Source organism: Garra rufa, chromosome 1 (genome assembly GCF_049309525.1).
Source record: "Garra rufa chromosome 1, GarRuf1.0, whole genome shotgun sequence".
Taxonomy (NCBI): Eukaryota; Metazoa; Chordata; class Actinopteri; order Cypriniformes; family Cyprinidae; genus Garra; species Garra rufa.
The window spans coordinates 54,239,407-54,256,637 of NC_133361.1; the positions used below are offsets into that span (position 1 = coordinate 54,239,407).

At 31.8% G+C, this 17,231-nt stretch overlaps 1 protein-coding gene across 1 annotated transcript in view; it reads left to right on the forward strand.

The window, feature by feature from the left end:
- The window catches only part of LOC141324867 (TBC1 domain family member 16-like), a 41,654-nt gene extending 27,391 nt beyond the window's left edge, over positions 1–14,263 (forward strand). The window contains exons 8-12 of the mRNA XM_073833572.1: positions 3,220–3,354; positions 5,295–5,481; positions 5,593–5,772; positions 10,613–10,759; positions 13,632–14,263. Coding sequence (XP_073689673.1) covers positions 3,220–3,354; positions 5,295–5,481; positions 5,593–5,772; positions 10,613–10,759; positions 13,632–13,898 — 916 coding nt within the window. The 3' untranslated portion in view covers positions 13,899–14,263. The remainder of the gene's footprint in view (positions 1–3,219; positions 3,355–5,294; positions 5,482–5,592; positions 5,773–10,612; positions 10,760–13,631) is intronic.
- The last annotated feature ends 2,968 nt before the right edge of the window (positions 14,264–17,231 follow it).

Consider the following 17,231-nt stretch of genomic DNA (forward strand, 5'->3'; position numbering starts at 1 on the left):
TTACATGTTTCCCAGAAGACAAAATAAGTTACATTTACCCTGATCTTCAAATTCAAAAAGTTTTCATCCCCGGCTCTTAGTGCATCATCTTTCTGTACCTTCTGTAATAGTTGCATATGAGTCCCTCAGTTGTCCTCAGTGTGAAAAGATGGATCTCAAAATCATACAGTCATTGTTGGAAAGGGTTCAAATACACAAAAATACTGGAAAATCAAAGAATTTATGGGACCTGAAGAACTTTTCTGAAGAACAGCAGGCAGTTTAACTGTTCAGGACAAACAAGGGACTCATGAACAACTATCACCAAGCAAAAAACTCTTTTGTGGAGTATATGTAAACATCTTTTATGTGAATTATCTTATTCAGGTCAGTACTAAATAAACAACTATATGTATTTTCTATGATTCCTCTTATTTTAGTAAAATAATTAACATTTTGCAGATTCTGAAAGGAGGATGTACATTTTTTTTACCTCAACTATATAATTTAAAATGGTTTATTATCATTAAATGATAATGAAACCTGTTTTTTAATGTTTTCATTAGGGATTTAAGTGTCAAGTTTAAAATTTTAATTTAGCTACCATATAATTCTGTCCAAACCTAAACTGTATTTAATGTAAAACCTTATTCATGTACGTTTCATTAATGTCACCACTGTAACTTCTGTGACTTACCATTGCTACCTCTTACTTCTGGTGATGCAATGTTAAAAATACGGAGCTACACCCAGTTGTTAGATGGCTCACTTTTGTTTGAATTGGCTGGTTGACATAACCTGTTGTTTACTAAATGTGATATTTCTGGAGTCTGAAACTGGAGATTTGTTATGTAAACTGAGCTGTTGTGACACATTAGACTAGATGATCCTTCAGCTTTTCTAGTTAGCTAGATGGTGTTTAGGTTTGCGGTTGGTGAATCATTCAGAGCATTGGGATCATTACATGAAATCAATGTGGCAGTGGCTAAATACACCTTTAACCACTTTAACCGCCTGCTGTTGTTTTCAGTCACATCTCTGCTGCAATCTTATGAAAATGTCTGGATAAGCACTTTTCGGCTGGAAATAGTCAGATTTGTTGAGAACTGTTGTGTCTTGGCAACGAATGTCTATTTTTCCTACTCTGTAGGTAGAGTTATATTTATTGCATGGCCGTTTGAAAGTGATTATTGCATGCATGGCTGTACCTAGTCTTTTTATACAGTAAGTCTTTATACCCACTCTGAGTCTCTAAAGGATTGTTTAACAGCCGAGTCATAACCAATCAATAAATGTGTGCAGATATATGCGCTCTGGGGCTTAATGAGTTTCCGAGGAAATAATTAAGTTAATCAATTAAATCATTGTCAAGCCATTGACAGAACACTTTTGAAGCCTAATGCTCGTGTTTCAGATTCAAGCACATTTGCATTCTTCATTTATAATGTAGTGCACATACTACAGCGCTTTTAAAAATTAAAAACAGTACATTAGTAAATCACTAAATAAAATAAAATTACATGTGGGTCAAAGACGTTCAGATGTCCACGTCAAAAGAAACGTACAAAAGTGATTTTATGTCCATAGAAAGCACATTTAATGTAAGTAAAGTGTCTACTTTTAAGGTTTCAAAAACGTTTTTGAAGAATAAAATGTCAAAGGTCAAATAAAATGTGTTTTAATTGAGTAAAAAAAAAAAAATACTGACAAATAGGAGAGTGGCAAATTTGAAAAATGTAGAATTACAACAAATTTTTAATGTCAGAAATTGATTTTTGTTGTAAATATGCCTGTGAAAAGATTGTTACACTGAATGATATATTTTAGTGGGTGTCTTCTGTAAATTAAGGGAAAATGTATGATATTTATTATTATTTTTTGCTCAAAAAACAAAAACACATTTTGAATTTTAAAGAATTTTTTTTTTTTTTTTTTGAAACAACAACAATTTAAAGCGGTGTTACACTTTGTTTTTATTCTTGAATCTTTTTTCATCTTTGACCCATTAGTTTTAGCTATTAGTCAATCACAAAATTGACACAAAACAACCTCGTATTGATACAAATGTGCATAAATTATTATTATTTTTTATTATTAACAATTATTTCTTATTGTTAAAATTATTATTATTTATTACTATTACAATATTTTTTATTTCTTCGCTGTGGTAAAATATATAGAGCATATAGAGCTTGATAAAGAGACACAGTAATGAAATTAAATTAAAAATGAAAATTGTAATAAAAAAACATTATTATATTTAATATATATTTAAAATGTGGAAAAAGTCAAATATATACAGTACAAATATGTAAAGTATTTCCTTTTTGATTATTAGTGTCATTGAGGCATTGAATTGCATGAATTAATGTTGTAAAGAGATATTATATTGCAAGTTATTTTTATTTTAATAATAAACAGGTTATAGTTTGTGTGTATAGACATGAATTTTACCACAGTAAAGAAAAGAAAATAACAAAAGAGAAAAAATCTGTCTATCTATCTGTCTATCTGTCTATATATATATATATATATATATATATATATATATATATATATATGAAAAGAAAAGCAAATATATATTTCAATGTGTATTATCGTATATGTTTATTAAGGTTATAATTATGCTTTTTTTATATAACAAAACTATCTGGATAAAGTAAATATATATGGTATAAAACTCGTTAAAAATATGTACAGTATTTCTTTGTTCCTAGTGAGTTAATGATTGTATTTTATGGCCATAATGTCAACACTCTGTGATTATTTTCGTGGGTGTTTTAATAATGAATAAGTTGAAAGTGTTTGTGTGTGTGAAGGGTGTTGCTGAGCAGTGAGAGCTCTGAGCCTCGAGGGGCCAGAGAGGGAGTCAGAGAGCGATGTGGGAATAGTTCACACAAACACAGGTCTCGAAACACTTACATGAAGTTGCATCAGGTCTGGCAGCAATTCCAGCAAAACAAACAGTGTTAATGAAATCCCACCTGCTTGTTATGAGAATGTCTGTAGCCAGAGGGACCGCCATCATGTTTCAGGATGGGAATGTTACTTACCACCTTAGACATGGTGCTTCATGTTCTGTTCTCTAATGTTCTGTTCTTTTCCTTTCTTTTTTTTTCTTCCACTTTGTTGTTTTGTTCTGTGCTTCTTGTCGTAACTCTTCATAACTGGCCTCTTTCTTCACATTCTCCTCTTTTCCATAGTGGTTGATCTTTTCCGTTTCTCCATTTCCCTTCGCAGATTGTCCATGAGTCCGGAGGAACACAGTGAGTTCTGGAGGAAAGTCCAGTTCACTGTTGATAAAGATGTAGTCAGAACTGACCGAAGCAACATGTTCTTTAGAGGAGAGAACAACCCCAATGTAGAAATCATGAGGTTAGAGAAACATATTCATTAACACTCAACCAGAAATATGTCATTCTTCCCATAAAAATATGTGCTTACAATTTATTATATTATATTATAGTAAATTATTTTTTGACCTAATAATAATTTAATTTAATTATTTTATACTTGTAATACTTTATTTGTTAATTAGTTTTATTATATTTATATTTAAAAAGTATTACTACAAATAATAATAATAATAATATTATTATTATTAATAGTAATTATTATTATTAATAGTAATTAACAATATATAATAATAATAATAATAATAATAATAATAATAATTTGTTATTCTAATAATATTAATGAATCTATTGTTATTTGAAAAACATAATAAAATGGAAAGAAAATTTAAGCTACTAAGTCACACTTAAAATGGCATTGTACCATATTGTACCATATTGTTGTTAATATGAATTTTAGTAATTAATAATAATAATTTTATTTTACTAATATTAATTAATTATTCTGATGATTATGAATTGTTGTTGTTTGAAAGCTGAAAATTGAAATTTGAAAAGAAATTGAAGTCACTTAAAATGTCATTTTATATTATATTATGTCATATTATAAATTGTTGTAAATAGAAATTTTGTTATTAATAATAGTAATTTAAAAAGAATATATAGTAATAATAATTAGTTATTTTACTAATATTAATGAATTGTTCTTATTAATGAATTATTGTTAATTTGGGGAAACAAATCTGAAAATTGTATAATAATATTAATAATTTGATATTTTACTACTAATAATGAATTATTCTTATTAATGAAATATTGTTATTTGCAAAAAAATGAAAATTGAAAAACAGTTGAAGCTGCCGAGTCACACTTGATGGCATTGTATATTATATCATATTATATTATTGTAAATATGAACGTTATGATTGCTATTAATAGTGATTAATAATACATAATAATAATAATAATAATAATAATAATAGTTCTATTTTGTTGTTTAAAAATTGGAAAAACTATTTCACAAAGTCACACTTAATGTCATATATATTATATTGTTGTAAATATGAATTGTATTATTAATAGTAATTAAAAGTAATACATAATAATAATAATAATAATAATAATAATAATAATAATAATAATAATAATTAATTTGTTATTTTACTAATATTAATAAATGATTCTTATTAATGAATTGTTGTTTGGGGAAAAATCTGAAAATTTTATAATATTAATAATTTGATATTTTACTAATACTAATGAATTATTCTTATTAATGAATTATTGTCATTTAAAAAAAGACAAATTGAAAAACAATTGAAGCTTAATGTCATTATATTATTGTAAATATGAATTATGTTATTATTAGTAATTAATAATAATAATTTGTTATTTTAATAATATTAATGAATTATTAATCTATTGTTATTTGGGGGGGAAAAAAACAGAAAATTGAAAACAAAAATGTATGCTACTAAGGCACACTTAAAATGGCATTGTATATTATATAATAGTAATTGATATTAATAATATTAATATAATATAAAATTTGTATTTTACTAATACTAATGAATGTTTCGTTTTGAAGATTTACTGGTATTTGAAAAAATGAAAATTGAAAGAAATTTTCAAATGTCATTATATTATATTAAAATAATTATGTTATTGTAAATATTCATTAAGAGTAATTTATAATTTCATTATTATCTAATTCAGTTGACATTTATACATTACTACGGATATCTGAAGTATCCAAATGCCATTTGAAGCCACTGTGGCTATAGATAAGATGAGTATTTTCTCCTTTGGTTATGTCTATTTCAGTGTATTATGTAATAAATCTGTGCCATTCCATTAATAATACATAATATTAATTCATTCAGCAAAAAGCCCGTGTTTGTTTTACATGATTAATTATTTAAATATGGTTTACCAAAGTTGTGTTTTCCATCTCTCTCCCAGACGTATCCTGTTGAACTACGCTGTGTTTAATCCAGACATGGGCTACTGTCAGGGCATGTCAGACCTGGTGGCTCCTCTTCTGACTGAGATCCAGGATGAGAGCGACACGTTCTGGTGCTTCGTGGGTCTCATGGAAAACACCATTTTCATCAGCTCTCCTAGAGATGAGGATATGGAGAGGCAACTGGTGAGGATATCTCCCCTACAAGTGCCTAGTCAATGGATAATTCATAATAATTCGTAAATGTTGGTAGTGTTAATATCTTGCATGTTATTTGCCATGTACGTATGTGTCCAGATGTACCTGAGGGAGCTCCTGCGGCTGATGCTGCCTCGCTTCCACCAGCATCTGACCCGCTTGGGTGAGGACGGCCTTCAGCTGCTGTTTTGCCACCGCTGGGTTCTTCTGTGTTTCAAGCGTGAGTTCCCTGATGCTGAAGCCCTGCGCATGTGGGAGGCCTGCTGGGCACATTATCAGGTTTGTTAACTTTATTTGTTAACTATATATGTCTCAGGTATTAGTTAAGATCCCCCATATACTAATATTGTTGCTATAAAAGGCTTGTGCATGAAACAGATACTTCTTGGCATGTTTTGTGCAAATACTGGAATCTAATATATAACTTTTAATTGGTTTTGTAGGTTAAAGGTCCCATATTGTACACATTTCTGGAGGTTTATTTTAGTTGTTGATGTCCTTAAGAATATATATTTGCGGTATTAGTGCCAAAATCCATCTCAGTATATTTTTACAGCTCCTTTTTTAGGAGCTCTGTCAAAAACAGGTCGATTTTGGTCCATCTAATTAATATTCATGAGCCTCTCTTCTGATTGGCCTGTTGTTTTCTGAGTGACGCACAGCCAGGCCAACCACAGGTAACTACGGTCATGTATGCTTTAGCCCAGCCCAGAGCCATAGAGAGAGCCTAGCCTGCTGATACTCAACAGGATATTTCAGAACGATCATTAATGTTTTTTCTTTTTCAAACACCGAATGCAGTAAGCTACATAACTGTTGCTTTAGTAAAGCCCCTTTCACAATGCGCGCTGATTCTGGAAAATTACGGGAAAGAGCGCTGTGTGAACAAAAGCCAGAACCATAAAGGCAGTGTTATAGTGATGATGCACGTTATCATGCGACTCTTCACGACGAAAAAATACGTGCAAAGTGGAATGAAGCGGCGATCAGACAGAGCCAGCTCCGCACTATCAGCGCTGAAGCACAGTTTGTTCAGGTTAATTTCAGTATAGTGAAACATATGTGTCGCATTACATCTCACATCCAAACGTCACATGTCTTTATGGGTTGTGTGTAAAGCACGCACAGATTCCGGAAAACAACTGTGAATGAACCAAATTAAACAACTCCGGAACAAATCATGGGACACATTATGCACTTCGCGTCGGGTGGTTATTAGCCTCCACGTCGTGCATTTAAAATCCTTAAACGCACGGCAAACCGTTGATTATCCCTTACATAGACCAGCCGTTAAAGATCTGTCTGTCATGGACTGCATGACTTGGCCACTTCCTGTGTTTTTTTTTATTTTCTGCGACTAATAAAATTTTGGCCTCTTCTTGTCGACTAACAGTTAGTCAAGTATTACAGGGGCAGCCTTATTAAGGTCTAAAAGCAAAATAGTTTTTTCCTCTAATTCCTTGGCTCATGTTGAGTCGAATGCATACCAAAATTTGAATTTCAATGAGTCAAGACTTTTTGCAATTTAAAATTTTACTAAACTACTTTTTCGAACTCAACCTAGACAATTTTTTACCAAAATAGGCTCAAATCATCTTCAGACAATGCTGGCAAAAAGTTTTCTAAAGGAGTTCAATAGACCGAACTGTTCTTGTGTAAAGCGAATTTGACGAGCTGACACAAAAATGGACATGAGGCTACAACTTTGCAATGCATTAGCTGATTCTGACCAGACTTGGTATGCGTTATACCCAAGTGTGCCGCACGAGTCCCGAAAAGTGAAGCCAAGAGTTTTCGATCGCCTCCCGGTGGCCGGCTGCAGTATAGGTCATAAACCCTGCCCTCTCCATGTAATCTAATGGGACGTGAGACAAACTAAATAATCGATTTACACTTCAAATAACTTTTTTCCAAAGATGGTTTCCATCGTGTGAGGTAGTTCTTATAATGCTGATTCATGTTCAAGTGTTCTTTTTTCTAATAAGTTCGCTTTTAGGCAGTTATTTGATGCTATAAAAACGAAGTGTGGTGTCATGATTGTGATCTTGCGATTGGGTCTGCGAGAGTTTGGGTGGGACTTTGATACCGCGGCTCCGCCTCGCGACACTACTGCGCAGACTCTGGCTCCAAACGAATCTCTAATGCGCAGTCTCTGGCTCCAAATGACGTAATTTCCCCCAAGATGGCAGCGGCCATATTGAGACGCTTTTGCTTCACTTTTTACTTCTAAATAGGAGAAAGTGCAACGCCCAACATGGCGAATAAGCCCCGCCTTCTAAATAAAAGAGCCAGTCATTGATTAGTAAAGTCGCTGCAGCTGCTGCTACACTGCAAAAAATGCTTTTCTTACTTAGATTTTTTGGTCTTGTTTCCAGCCAAAATATCAAAAAGTTCTTACATCAGGAAGTATTTTCTAGGCGAGCGAAAATTAGACGAAAATTAGATTTTTCTGAAAAAACAAGTGCGTTTTTGCTTGAAAACAAGCAAAATAATCTGCCAATGGGATAAGAAAAATAATTTCTTGTTTTCTGTTTGAAATAAAACCCACTTAATTTTGACCTGTTTTTTTCTGAAAACAAGAAAAAAAATGTACTCGTCCAGAAAATAGAAAAATTTGTAGATATTTTGACTGGAAACAAGACAAACAAATCTAAGAAAAGCATTTTTTGCGGTGTAGAAGCTCCTATAGTAACAGCAGCGTTCGCAAATTTTTGCGCATTGGCTGGTCTAGCATCAAAAACAAGCTTTTTTTTTTAATGGTATTTGAACCTATGAAACAATCTTTATGAGTTTGTTGTTCTCAAATTTCATTGGTGTTTTTAAATATGACTTTAAATCATAAGATCTTAAAGGGACTTTGGTTATACCAAGCATGACCTGAGGGCACATGGTTTAGGCACATCACCACCTACTGGTCAAAAGATATAGAAAAAAATTGACGTTTTTGTTTATAATTTCTGAACAGTTTGACCAAAAATTATAAGATTGATCTCATTGGAGATGAATCAATTCCTGTGTCTGCCTTTTTGGGTGTCAGCCATTTTGGGTTTTGTAGTAAAATGTTGTCAACATGTCTTCAACAGGGGTCTCCAACCCTAGCATACAGAGTTCAGCTTCAACCCTAATCCAACACACCTGAACCAGTTAATTAAAGTGTTCAGGGCTGCTTAAAGGGCACCTATTATGCCCCTTTTTACAAGATGTAATATTGGGTGTCCCCAGAATGTGTCTGTGAAGTTTCATCTGAAAATACTCCACAGATCTTTTATTACAACATGTGCAAAAGAAAGAGAGAAAATGGAGGATAGCGTACAACCAAAGACAACTCGCTGAGGGCGAAAAATATGGCAATGCAGGACTGTCAGTCAGCGGCTGTGGGCGGGGCCTAATTAATGTGACATCACACTGCTTTGAGAATTAAAACCGCATACCTAATGAGACTGGTTTGGTTTAAGGGAGATTAAAAAAAAAAAGGAGAAAATAAGTAGTGGGTGGATTTTCATTATCATTGTAGGGTGGTGGTTGTGTTCACACACTGCCAACTCACATTTATGTATGTGTCCAAACACCATGTAAAAGTGGATTTTGCATAATAGGCGCCCTTTAATTACAGACAGGGTTGGAACTGAAGTCTGCAGGAAGGTAGCTCTCCAGGAGCAGGGTTGGGGAACCCTGGTCTTTATGGAGTAATTAAAAACAGCTAATTAGGTCTTCATTTTACCTCTGTTGCGCTTGGCCCCTTAATTGCTTATGATGCAGAACATTACAGATTCATTATTTCAACTTATTCTTTATAACAATACCTTGGGGAAAATTATTTTTCAAATGTTTTCCTTCAGTGGACGCACTAAAATTTATATATACACTACTAGTCAAAATCTTTTTTTAAAGTCTAGAAGGAACTCACCAAGCCTGCATATATTTGATTCAAAATACAGCAAAAACAGTAGGATTTTGAAATAGTTTTACTATTTAAAATAACTGTTTTGTATTTGAATATATTTTAAAATGTAATTTATTCCTGTGATTTCGAAGCTGAATTTTTAGCATTACTGCAGTAATTAGAAAGAAATTATAGAAAGTAAAACTTTTATTTAGCAAGGATGCTTTAAATTGATACAGACATTTATTATAATGTTACAAAAGATTTCTATGTTCTTCTGAACTTTCTATTCATCAAAGAAACCTGATAAAACTCAGCTGTTTTCAACATAATAAAAATAGTAAATGTTTTTGAGAATATTACAATGATTTCTGAAGGATCATGTGACTGGAGTGATGATGCTAAAAATTCAGCTTTGAAATCTCAGGAATAAATTACATTTTAAAATATATTCAAATAGAAAACAGTTATTTCAAATAGTAAGAATATTTGAAAATTGTACTGTTTTGCTGTAATTTGGATCAAATAAATGCAGGCTTGGTGAGACAAAAAAACATTAAAAATCTCACTGTTCAAATACTTTTGACTCACATTCTGATTTGTTAAATTAAATCTCACATTAAAATGTGCATACAAACGTACAAAAGCCTTTATGGGGTTAAATGTGTGGTTATGTGTCGAAAATAATGAAAACTAACTGTATAACAACAGAAGTTTATTTCTCTTTTTGACTTCCTTTATTCATTTTGACTTGTTCATGGTTCTTGCTATAAAAATTCAAGGAGGTTTTGGGTGAAAGTTCAACCCGACGCATGATGTAGAAATCTCTGAAGCCATGGAAACCAAGACCAAGTTGTTCCCTAAATGCACTTTCGCTGGATAAATGCAAATTCTTCCCCTTTAGATAAACGAATGGGTGTCTGTATCACTTTAAGGATCTGCAGAGTGTCTAATGAAGATGAGATGCTAATTATCAGGTTTCCACAGAATCCATTTGCATACATTGGCATGGTAATAACGAGGTGATTTTGGGGAGCAAAGTGGTTTGTCTCCTCGTTGCCCCCTCATTTGCATATCAGCATTACCCATTTTTAATTGGCTCTGTATGCATTTGGCCCTTTGTGATTGGTCTAGCTTCTAGAATCTGTCTTTTTATTGGCTGCTTTTTGGCTCAGTGTTTGGTGCAGGGATGCAATTACATGTTTTCTGTGTTCGTATGTGTATGTTTTGTGACAGACGGACTACTTCCACCTGTTCCTGTGTGTCGCCATCATCGTGCTGTATGGCGATGATGTCACAGAGCAGCAGCTCGCTACAGATCAAATGCTGCTGCACTTTAGTAACCTCTCCATGCACATGAATGGAGAGCTGGTGCTGAGGAAGGTACAAACACACACACACACACACACACACACACACGCTGACAGAGCTCCTCATGGTTATGTATGCTGTGTCTTTGTGTCATCCAGAAGTGATGCATCTTTTCTAGCGTTGCATACAAAACATATGTTGCTCACAGCAACAAAAGTTAGTATGCTATGCATGCTATCATCTCTGAAGAAACATCTTGCGAAATCAAAACTGTACCGGACAGATTATGACAGAAGCAGTCACAACCTGTTTTGGTCAACCTGGCATTAAAGTCATCATACCAGCAAACATTAGGTTGAGCAACTGATAATGTATTAAATAAAAGTTAATGAGAACTGTCAATGAAGCTAAAAAAAAGATAAGGTTGAGACCAATTTAAAATGTATCATTTGTGTTCCACAGAGGAAAAAAAAATAAGGCAGTAATATCAGAAATTGTTGTAAATTATGACACATTACTCATTTTTAAGCAAATTATTCTTTATAACGAGATGCTAAAGTATTACTGAATAAATTATTGTAGTAAGTAGATTTATTTATATTTTTCAGTTTTTATTAATTTATTTAGCAGTTTTATAATTAATTAATTAATTTTGCATTATTTATTTATTTTCCACTATTTGTTTATTTTGATTTATTTACAATATTAGATTTTTTTATTTATTGTTTTTGTATTTATTTATTTTGCAATATTTATCTATTTAGCAATTGCTTTTTTAACTAATTACTTAAATTATCTTAGTTATCTCATGATTTATTTATTTTCAGTATATATTAATTTATCCTGCATTGTTTTCTAATTAATTAATTCCACTTCTGCTAATTATTTTCCACTTTATTTGTTTTGATTTATATATTGAATGTACATTTTTATTTAATTTATTGCACTTTATTTAATATTTTACTTTGTTTTATTTATGTATTTATTTATTCTGCGCTGTTTTGTAATTAATTATTATTTAATTCTTTTCAACTATTTATTTGTTGTATTTACATTATTTAATTTTAATTTATTGATTATTTTTTGTGCTTTATTTAATCTATTTAGCAGTTATTTAACTCAATTATTACTAAATAAGTTATCTTAGTTATTTCTTCATCTAGATTGATTATTTTTTCAGTATTTTTTAAAATTTATTCTGCATTGTTTTATAATTCATTCATTCATTCATTTTTCACTTTATTTTCCTCTATTTTTTTTTCATTGAATTTACATTTTTATTTTTATTTAATTTATCGCACTTTCTTTAATATTTTACTTTATGTATTTATTTATTCTTATTTATAAATTAATTATTTTTCACTATTTATTTATTTGGATTTATTTATTGTATTTACATTATTTAATTTGATTATTGTAATTTATTAATTTTTTTGTTTTATTTTTTATCTATTCAGCAATGTTGTTATTTAACTAAATTATTACTAAATAAGTTATCTCAGTTATTTCTTGATCTGGAATTTTATTCTCAGTATTTATTCATTTATTCTGCATTGTTTTAAAATGTATTTATTTATTTTCCACTATTTATTATTTATTTTGATTTATGTATTACATACACATTACTTTGTTTTATTTAATTTGTTGTTTTATTTATTTATTCTGCATTTTTTTAAATAGGTTAATTAATAAATTTTTAGTCATTACTTATAAAATCATTACTTATTTATTTTCCACTATTTATTTATTTTGATTTATTTATTATATTTACATTATTTTAATTTATGGTTTTTGTATTATTTATTTTGCACTATTAATCTATTTAGCAATTTTGTTATCTTATATACTAATATTATTACTAAATAAGTATAATCTTAGTTATCTCTTGACATGTAGATTTTTTTTTCAGTATTTATTAATTATTCTGCATTGTTTTATGATTAATTAATTTATGAAATTTTGCACTATTTATTTATTTTCCACTATGTATTATTTATTTTATTTGGTTTATTTATTTATTCTGCACTGTTTTATAATTATTAATTAATTTAGATTTTTTTCACTTTTTTATTGTATTTACGTTAATTACATTTTTTTTTGTTTTTATGTTTTATTTATTTTGCAATTTACCTATTTAGCAATTTTGTTATTTAACTAAATTTTTACTAAATAAGTTATCTTAGTTTTTTTTATATGTACATTGATTTTTTTCAGTATTTATGCATTTATTTGCATTGTTTTATAATTAATTAATTAATTAATTCATTCATTCATTCATTCATTCATTTTGCATTATTTATTTTCAACTATTTATTATTTATTTTGATTTATTTATTGAATTTACTTTTTATTTAATTTATTGCACTTTATTTTTTATTTTATTTGTGATGTTTTATTTATTCTGCACTTTTTTACATTTATTATTTCTATTTATTTATTTTGCACTATTTATCTGTTTAGCAATTTTGTTATTTAACTAAATTATTTTAGTTATCTCATGATTTAATTTGTTTTTGCATTGTTTTATAATTAATTTATTCATTTTGCACTCTTTATTTATTTATTTTCCACTTATTATTTATTTTGATTTATTTATTGAATTTATATTATTTATTTTGATTTAATTTATTGATCTTAATTTATTTATTTATTTTAGTTTTCATTTTTTTTATTTTGCACTATTTATTTGTTTAGCTAATTTTTTTTAATTTGCACTATTTATTTTGCAGTTTTTGTTATTTATTTTGCACCATTTATTTATTGACATTTACATTTATGCATTTGGCAGACACTTGTACAAAGCAACTTGCATCAAAGAATGCTTTTGTTAAATAATGAAAAAGCTAAATGTGAATTGTAATGTAAGTAAGTTTTTCCTGGTTTTTTTTTTTTCCTTCTAATTCTCAGTCCGTCTTTCTCTCTCTCTCATTGTCTCTAATCCTAGGCACGTAGCCTGCTCTATCAGTTCCGCCTTCTTCCCAGAATTCCCTGCAGCTTGCATGACCTGTGTAAGCTGTGCGGGCCCGGAATGTGGGATAGCCGTTACATCCCTGCCATCGAATGTTCTGGAGAGCATCCTGATTGTCAGAGCTGCCCCTATGGAGGCACCGCCACCCCCGAGAGCCCACCTTTACCTAGCCCCAACCAGCCCAACGAGGGCAAGAGGGGCTCCAAGACACGAGACATTTTCACTTTCCGCAAGCACTCCTGACTCGAGCACGCCTCAGGAACACCCATAGCCCAGGCTTAGCCTTTGAGCCGCATTTCAGGTCTCCATTGTGTCTGGTATGAAACACTGCCTTGTGCATATAGGGTACCAATGTTGACAACCTCTTTTGGAGGTTGAGGAACTTCATCAACTTGTGTTTCATCAATAATTCACAAGGAAAATTATCACAAACAATCAAGAGTAAATCTTTCATGAAGTCACATTGTGCGGACCGACATCTCAGAATATTTTTGGCTTTGTTTTGTTTAGTTTTTTTATGTCTACAATGTGTGCATGTGTTAATGTTTGTGTGGTTTGTTACCACAGTCGAAGGACTCTTTATTCTGTTTAGTTTGGGTTTGATTGCATATTTTTGTTCATTTTGTGTGACATTCTCAATTATGAATCAAACAATCAGCCAAAATGAAGTCTCTGAAATCACAACATTGTTTTATGATCATCTATGCCTTTCATATCCTCACAATAAATATGATGATATATAGATGGGATAAGATCTTTCACTTATCATGAGTTGTTGTTTTTTTTTCCCTAACGAAAATTAACCATGGTTTTACTACTAATAAAACCCCAAAAAACATGGGTACTATAGTTAAACCATGGTAAACATAAATTAACCTTGGTTTTGCTACACTATAGTTCAACCATGGTATTTGTGGTAAAACTGAGGCTATAATGGTAGTTAATACACTAAAAAAAGTATTTATTATACTTTTACTTTAATAAAACCATAGTAAACATAAATTAACTACGGTTTTGCTACACAAACTATAGTTTAACCATAGTATTTTTGGTATGTTAGTCAATACACTCAAAAATGTGGTTACTACACTTTTACTGTAATAAAAGCATTGTAAGTACAGTTAAACTATGGTAAACATAAATTAACTACGGTTTTGCTACACAAACTATAGTTTAACCGTGGTATTTGTAGTAAAACTGGTTATAATGGTAGTCAATACACCAAAAAAGCACGGTTGTTACAATTGTACTATAATAAAACTATGGTTACTATAGTTAAACCATGATAAATATGAATTAACTATGGTTTTACTACTAATACAACTAAAAAAACATGAGTACTACCATGGTAAACATAAATTACCATGAAAAACATAAAAAAACATGGTTTTGCTACACTAACTGTAGTTTAACCATGGTATTAGTGGTAAAACTGTGGTCATGATAGTCAGTACACCAAAAAAAACATGGTTACTACACTTTTACTATAAAAAAACATGGTAAACAAGTTGCTGTGGTTTTGCTACACTATAGTTTAACCATGGTATTTGTGGTAAAACTGTAGTTATTAATGCTAGTCAGTACGCCAAAAAAAACATGGTTACTACACTTTTACTATAAAAAAACATGGTAAACAAGTTGCTGTGGTTTTGCTACACTATAGTTTAACCATGGTATTTGTGGTAAAACTGTAGTTATTAATGCTAGTCAGTACGCCAAAAAAAACATGGTTACTACACTTTTACTATAATTCTCTACACTAACTGTAGTTGAACCATGGTATTTGTGGTAAAACTGTGGTTATAGTAATCAATACGCCAATAAAACACAGTCACCCCTGGTGAAAAAAACAGCTAAAACCAGCCTAGGCTGGTTGGCTGGTTTTAGCTGGTCATAGCTGGAAGGCAGGCTGGTTTTAGAGGGGTTTTGGCCACTTTTCCAGCCTGGCCAAGCTGGGAGACCAGCTTAAACCAGCTAAGACCAGCCAACCAGCCTAGGCTGGTATCCCTGCTGAAAAAAAACAGCTAATACCAGCCTAGGCTGGTTGGCTGGTCTTTAGCTGGTTTAAGCTGGAAGTAGCTGGTTTAAGCTGGTCTCCCAGCCTGGCCAGGCTGGTTTTAGCTGGTGGTTTCCCAGCCTGACCAGCTAAGACCAGCCTGGCCAGGCTGGAAAAATGGCCAAAACCCCGCTAAAACCATGCTGGTTGACCAGCTAAAACCAGCCAACCAGCCTAGGCTGGTTTTAGCTGTTTTTTTTTTTTTTTTAGCAGGGACTACATTTTAACTATAATAAAACCATGGTAAACATAAAGTAACCATGGTTTTGCTACACTAACAATAGTTTAACCATGGTATTTGTGGTGAAACTGGTTATAACGATAGTCAATACGCCAAAAAACATGGTTACTACACTTTTACTATAAGCAAACCATGGTTACTATAGTTGAACCATGGTAAACATAAATTAACCATGATTTTGCTACACTAACTATAGTTTAATCCCAGTGGTAAAACTGTGGTTCTACAAATGGTAGTCAATGCACTAAAAAACACCTTAATACTTTTACTATCTAAAATTTTCGTAAGGGTTGGTTCAGCATTATGCCACATTAAGTCGATTTTAGGATATTGGATTAAATAAATAACGTAAATACATTACACCTACCTGATTTACGTAAAAAGCGATTTGCATTTCTGTGTGTTTTTGTTGTGAAATATTGTGTGTTGATGTGGTAAACCTGCAGCTATAGCAGAAGGTCTTAATCTTCTTCTCCAGAACAGAATGAGCTTAAATCCAAAAACCCAAGAGGGAGTTTGACTTTAATTAGTTTATCTGGCGATGGCGGTTAAATGGTTGAAAGAGAGTGCGCGCTCGCAGAGATTAGACACCGTGCTTGAGCGCGCGTGAACGTGAAGGAGCCTGGCGTCTTTGCGGTTCCCCAGGGTCTCTTTTAAGAGCAGGTATCGGCAAATTGCTGTCAAAAGGTAACATTAGACTCTTTAAGACCAACGTTGCCTCTAAACATGCAGTCTCCGTCAATGACGGGCATTATGGGCTTTCGCTAGCCATTAGGCAAACGGGCTGCTGCTCTCTCAAGTCCCAGAGAGCACTGAGGCTCGGCCGAGGGATCTAAAAAGAGTTATGGGATTATGACATGCTTGTGAAATAATTAGAGGATGTGCATAAGGGTGCTGAGCCACTTTCCATTTACGTTATCTGCCTGCTGCTGCTTTACGGTGATGTTTTTATGCATCAAAGCTGTGGCTGATTACGCGGTCGTTTTATATTTACTGTTTCTAACGTCAGAGAAAATATCACGTCTGCTCTCTCATCTACTGTTTAAGCAACACCAAGTGACTCGTAAAGGATGTTTGTTTGTTTGTTTGAGCCCAACTAAAGGGATGGTTTACCCAAAAATGAAAATTATGTCATTAATTACTCACCCTCATGTCGTTCCGAACTTGTAAGACCTTCCCGTGGTGAAAAAAAAAAAAAACAGCCTGGTTTTAGCAGGTCATAGCTGGTCATCAGGCTGGTTTTAGAGGGGGTTTGGCCACTTTCCATTGGCCAGGCTGG